The sequence below is a fragment of the Ursus americanus genome, chromosome 32, assembly GCF_024610735.1.
Source record: "Ursus americanus isolate L20-20 chromosome 32, mUrsAme1.1.p, whole genome shotgun sequence".
NCBI classification, from domain to species: domain Eukaryota; kingdom Metazoa; phylum Chordata; class Mammalia; order Carnivora; family Ursidae; genus Ursus; species Ursus americanus.
In genome coordinates, this window is record NC_142158.1 from 29041693 (window position 1) to 29048079 (window position 6387).

The window sequence follows — 6387 nt, forward strand, 5'->3', positions numbered from 1 at the left end:
ATCCAACACCCAGGCCCAGAATCCCTGAGAGTCCACTGCAAAGGCAGTATGGGGTGGGGGGAGTGGGAGCAGGGCGATAGCTTAGGAAGGGCCAGGACTGGGCTCCAGGCCCAGCAATCAAGCTCTGACTTTCTAGAACAGCTGAATCCTGGGGAACACAGGGTGGCCTACTAACCCCCACATCCCAGACATCCTGGGTGGGAATGGGGGCGGGGAGAGTCCTTCCAAGGGCATTATAAAAAGATATAACCATTAAAAATTTGGGGGGAAATGACTCTCAGCTTCTTGCTTCCCCAAGTTGTCAATCTCCCATGTGTCCAATAGACAGGGCTGATGGAGTCCCAGAGAGCCGGGGAAGGCTACAGCCCCTCTCTGACAGGATGGGGCCCAGAGAGGGGGCCCATTAGCACCATGCAATGTTGGGGCACCCTGGCAGTCTGACTGGCCCCTGGGCAGGGGCCCTCCTGAAGCTGGAGTGCCCACTTGCTAAAGCTTCTGTTTGAGGGGGGCCCCTGCAGGGGAGGGGGGAGGGGAAAAGGCTTGGCTGAAGTCCAGGCAGGGGTGTCTGCTAGGATCCCAAAGGGCCCCTCTGGGAGTCATGATTTGAAGAATCTTCGTACCACAAACTGGCCCAAGAGAACCAAAGACAGAACTATCAGCACGTTGAGGATGGGGCCATTTCCCAAGTTCAGGGCTGCCACCTGCCAGGAGAGACGGAGAGGTCACAGAGGGGCTGACAGCAAATCCAGGCAGGCCAGGGCTGGGCTGGGGCCGGGAGAGAGGTGGCACTTACCCAGCCGCCCCTCTGCGCAATCCACCGGGCAATGCAATGATGCAGCATGAAGTCGGCCACAAAGCGGGTCACCTGGCCCAGGAAGCCGGTCAGCCCACGCTGGTAGACGTGTAGGGCCAGGCGGTAGCCGAAGCCCAGGAGAGCCACCACTCGGCCCCAGTTGATGCCGCTCTCAAACAGGCTGCAGGCAGAGTGGTGATCCTGTCAGTGGAGAACCCCAGAAGGCCCTGCGGCCCGCTCTTCCTCTCCCACGGCCTGGTAGCCACCCGCCCCGCTCCCGGCTGGAAAGCAAAATGGCCGAGCTGTGAACCAAGGTGGCAGAGGCTGCCCCAGCCTGGCCTCAATTTGGGCAGAGCCTGCATCTCTGTGAAAGGAGAAAACTCAAGGTGCGTATGAGCGGGACGCTGCTGCTGGGTTGTGGCCGCAGCGCCCTGAGCGCCGAGGGACAGAGGGCAGGGAGGGCAGAGCAAGCAGACAGAGGCAGTAGGGAGATTACCTGTGGCTGTTGCTGCTGGCCTGGCAGCCCGAGAGACAGCAGAAAGAGAAGGACAAAGAGGAGGTTAGGACAGGTCTTGGAATCTGAGTGGGGTGGGGATGGCCTCAAAGGACAGGGGCAGGACGTTTGGGCTCTGAGCGCTGACCTGAAGTCTGTCACCTACCCCCACCTTCACCCCAGTGTCAGTCACCTCGAGGCCGACTCCTAACCCAGATTTAACAACAGATGACACAAGTACGGCCACTGTTCTGAGACTACTTCCTCTATTTTATAGACGTGGGGCCTGAGGGCCAGAGGGTTTCATAAAGCCTGTAAGTGGCAAAGCTGAGATTTGACCCAGGCACGTGGTCTCTCTAACCACACCCGACTGCCTCTGGGACACCAGACTGTAGCAAAGGGAAGCCATGTCCAGGACATGAGTCACCTGACCGTCTTTGGTAGGAGTATGATTCCGAACTGGAAGGACAGCTGAGCCTTAGCGGGGCTGGGGAGCTCTGCCGACAGCCCCATCCTGGGTGCCTCGCTAGTCCTGATCTACCCGGTCAAGTCCTCAGTGCCCCAGCTCACAAGAGCTGCAAGCTTCTACACCTAAGATGAGGAGTCTGCGGCCCAGAGAGAGAGAGACAGGGGCCCGAGACCACGCGTGAGCTAACAGCAGATACAGGAACGGCACACACGTCTCTTGACGCTGACAGAGAAGCGTGTGTCTCCCATCCCACGGGCGGGACACAGTGTGAGGGCGACAGCACAGCAGAGAGGCCGGGGCCAGGGCTACCTCGAGGCGATCTTGGTGAAGTACTCATAGGCGTTCTCTGCCGTTGGCTGTAGGTGCTGCAGCATGGTCTGGAACTCAGAGTCGTAGCGCTGGTTGATGTCATCCCCGATGATGGCGAGCTGCCGACCCACCTGCCCCATGGTGCTGGAGGAACGGGAGCCAGGTAGGTGAGCAGGCCCAGGGCAGGCAGGGCTGGGGCCTGGGCTCACGGAGAAGGGGTTCCGCCTGAGATGCCCCCGGCCTTGTGGACCCCTCCCTAGACGTTCCTGACGGTGTGCTCAGACATGAGGGCCGAGCCCAGGGTCATGGGGCAGGCACGCGCTACAAAGGGTGCAAGGTCCCAGATGGGGGTGGAAGCCCAAAATGGAAAAGGCAAAGATGGGGGAAGGACAAGACCCCCCCCCCCGCCCCAGGCCTCCCCAGCTCCCTGGACCTACAGGGCAGTGACTTCACATGAGCCTCCACTTCCCTGAAGATGTCCCTGTGGGCCCAGGAGCCCTTTGCTCACCTGCTAGGTTCTAGGGACAAGGAGACCATTTCTGGGTCAGCAGGCGCAGCCGCCCCCTCAGCCTCCTGCTCCTGCCGATGGCGGTAAAAAACATAGCTGCGGAAAACCTCCTCGGTGTCCCGGGCTACCTGCTCCTCTGAGGATCAAAGCCAGCAGTCAGGGAGGAAGGGCTGGGCTGGCAGCCCCGTGCTCTGTGGATGGCTCACTCTTCCTCAAGGCCTCCCTGTCCTCACCCGTGCACAGAAGCGTCCCTAACTCGAGCCCTCAGTTAACACCCGGTGCTTACTGTGTACAGGACTGTCCTCACAACAGCCTTGTGCAGTAGGTGAACCCCAGTGTACAGATGGGGAAGCCGAGGCACGGGGCGTTCATGTAATTTGTACAAGGTCACACGGTTAGAAAGAGCAGTGGAGCCAGGACGTAAGGCAGGCACGTGGGACTTCTAGTGTGAGTTTTCATGTGTACAGGTACCCAGCCCTTATGGCTCAGGGAATGTGGGAAATAGAATTTGAAAATTGTAGCTTTGGGCTCAGAAAAGTCACATAGGGCCATAGTGACAGACGGGGCACTGAACCCAAAGCCCAGGGAGCAGTGGGCTGGGGACTGCAGGCGTCCCTGATGGTCCCCTTGGAAGAGGGAAGAAGGGCAGCCATCTTACCTCCTCCCCAATGCCGTAACAATCGCTTTTGCCAGTTAGCACGCCTGACGGGGTGATAAGCCTAGCAACTTCCTTCTTTCCCCTACTGTAGGAATAGGATAGCCACACCCCACTCTTCTGGCCTCTCCTCACCCCTTCCTGCTCCTCTTCCTTGGGATGGCACTGTGCCCACCTCACACACCCTCCCGGGCCTCTCCTAGCCTCTGCCCCACCCCCACCCCCAGGCCCAACCTCCTCCCCACTCCCAGGGCTTAACCTGGACTGCACTCCAGCTTCTGAAGCCACCTGCACCCACCCGCACCAGGTGGGGAGACGCTTTTCTCCTTTATCAAAGGTGAGTGAATGGGGCAGGACAGCCTGCCTGTAAGTCCTGCCTGGCCCTGTCCACTTCTGCTCTCAGCATCCTCTCAGACAGCCCTGGTGGTTATAGGATGGGTGAGGGGCAGAGAGACCCTTACCAGAAGTAGAAGATGGGGCCGTCTCTCCACAATCCTGCCTGGGAGGACCTGGGCCTTGCCCGGATGCCATTTCTCAGGTTCTGGTGGAGGACAGGGTTAGCCTGTGGGGATGGGTGAGAAAAAGCAGAGATGCGGACGGGCAGGGAATGTTGACGAGAGGGTCCCACAGCCACGGGGGGGGGGGTCCCCCATCCCCCAAAGACCCCACGGTCCTAGCTCCAGCCGCCTCTCATTTCACCACCTTGGGTCCCTGTGACATCTGCTGGCAGAATCAGAACTTCCTAAGCATTCTACTAGCAATCCTTCAAGAGAGAGGGAGAAAGGCAGGGCAGTCCGGATTCATAGCTGGGGACCTGGGGCCTACAGCCAGGGTCCTGGGGAGGGGTGATGGCAGCATTGCCCTCGTGGATCTCAAGTCATAATTCACCTCACTCCTGGGCAAATGAGGCGAGTTTTAGAGGCTGGGGGCTCTTTCCGCTGCTCCTGGGGGCCTTCTGCACCCTACCTAGCACAAGCTTACCGTAGGGTTGCCACCTTCTAGCCAATGACCCATGAAAGCTGTGCTTGAAGGTCCCACTTCCCCTTGGCTGGTCAGAGCATGCCTGTTTTCCAACTCAGGCCTCTTAGCCACAAACACTTCCTGAGCACCTATGCCTTACTTACTTTGACCACTCCTCCAAGGGTGTCAGACACTGAAAATGTACATTAACCCAGCAAGGGAAGCGTCATCATACCCATTTTACAGAGGGGGAAAGTGAGGCACCAAGAATTCAGGGCCCGAAGGCCACATAGCTAATCAGGGAGTCAGGGTGGTAATTTGAATTTTCATCAGTTCATACCCTCAATACTCACTTAAGATTTATTTTCCAGTTTGTAGTTAACTGTTGACATCTCACCTGTGCTCTACCCATTCCTGCCTTGCAGTGAGCTGAGGAAGCTGTCTACACAGCTCCCCTCCCCCGCCACGTGTACCCCCACCATATACCTGCTCTCCTGTCCCCAGCCCATTTTCCTCTTTGCGCAGTCCTGGCCACAGCCCCGATCTGCTCTGTGAACCCTCGACAGAAGGAGTATTTCCTGGACGTGAGCTGTTTCACTTTCAATTTGCACCCCTTCCTACCCACCCCTCCAAAGCTGCCTCCTTCAGCGTTTTGGGGAAGTGCCCCTCCTCTTACTCCTGCGGAAGGCACAGTCCTACCCCAGGCCGAGGACAGCCACCTCCTCCTCTCAGGGAGGACCTGAGTACCCTGCCCGCTTTCCTCCTGCCTCTCAGGCCCGGGGCCATTTTCGAAAGTGCCCCAGGGCGAGAGCTCTCAGGAGGGGTGGGGGAGAGCTCTCCACCCCTCCACCTCCAGAGGGCAGGGAGAAGGGGAAAGGCAGACCCTCCCGTCCTCCAGCCCTGGGTGCCAGTATGAAACAGAACTTTGCTTGGCACACCCCCATCCCTGTGGCTCCTTCCGGAACAAGATGCCCTTCCCTCTCCCCTGGTCCCCCCCACCCCCGAGCAAAATCGGCACCCCCGGACAGCAAGGCAGGAAGGAGGATGCTGACTGCACCACCAACTCCATCCACCGCTACCCCAGGGGTTCGCTGCTGGGGAGTGGGTGGGGCCTCAGAGCGGCCCCCAGGGCCAGAGGCCTGTGCCGCCCTGGGCCTACCCCTGCCCTCATCCAAGTAGCCTGACTTCCTGGTAAGGGGAGTCCCCTGCTCTCCATTTGCTGGGCCTAGGATGTTCCCCAGAGGGAGATGCCTGGTTGGGCGGCAGACCCGGTCTAGGGCTCTTGGGGCAGCAGGAAGTACCATGAAAGTTCTCTCCCTGCCCTTGACCTTGGCTCTGACCTCCACTCCCAACCCCCCAGACTGCTAAAGGACCTGGTTCTTTGGCACCCGACTCTTTGGCGCCCAGGGCCAGGGCAGGGCCGGGGAGGGGTGCCAGGGCAGCTGTCTGAGGGGCAGCCAGAGGGAGCCCTGGCTGGATCAGGCCCCCAGGCAGAGCTACCCAGGCAAGTCTCCAGATCTCCCCCTCCCCACCCGGCTGCCCGCGGGCTCCTTGTACCCCCCTGGGGCTGGGGCTGCCAAAAGCCGGGAGGATGGCCAAGACCCTCCCACCTTACCTGCCCGGACCCTAGCCCAGGCCCGGATGGCTCACAGGGCCGAGGCCAGAGATCCTGAGGGGACAGCGGCTGCTCCCGGGGGGTTGCGTGCCCAGGCCCGGCTTCCAGGCAAGGCGTCAGCGCAGTCCCGGCGTCTGGATGCAGCCTCCGCTTGTCCCAGAACGGCCCTAGGGACCCGCGAGGCTGCGGTGATCCTAGAGGTGCCGGCGGCTCCCGGCTCCAATCAGCTCCCTCTAGAGGAAGTTGCTGCGTAGCCGCCGGACGTGGATGCAGGGCCTCCAGCCTGGGGGTCGGTCTGGACTGGTACGGAGGGGAGACGCTCCACCCCTCACACTTGGCCCAGGTCAGGTGGCATGGCTCCCCTTCTCCCACTCCTGATCTTTGATCTGCACCCCCTTTCATCAGTCAATACCAATAAAAAAGCCAGTGTCTTAAGCATGGAGGTGTGCCTTGCTCTTTGGTGGCCGGCTGTGGTCCCACTGAAGTTTTTCATAACCGTTGGAAGTGGGTGCTGTCCACTACACCTGTTTTACAGATGAACAAACTGAGGGTCAGCGGGTTTGAGGACTCCCCAGGTCACTAAGC

At 59.9% G+C, this 6387-nt stretch overlaps 1 protein-coding gene across 1 annotated transcript; it reads right to left on the reverse strand.

The window, feature by feature from the left end:
* Positions 1 to 411: 411 nt before the first annotated feature.
* Positions 412 to 6026, reverse strand: BAK1 (BCL2 antagonist/killer 1). Its single transcript, XM_045795495.2, has 6 exons — positions 5803 to 6026; positions 3689 to 3789; positions 2573 to 2708; positions 2065 to 2208; positions 794 to 974; positions 412 to 701 (listed from the first exon to the last, which is right to left on the reverse strand). Exons 2-6 carry the CDS (start codon positions 3756 to 3758, stop codon positions 597 to 599), a joined length of 636 nt encoding a protein of 211 aa, XP_045651451.1. The 5' UTR covers positions 3759 to 3789; positions 5803 to 6026; the 3' UTR covers positions 412 to 596.
* Between the last annotated feature and the right edge of the window lie 361 nt (positions 6027 to 6387).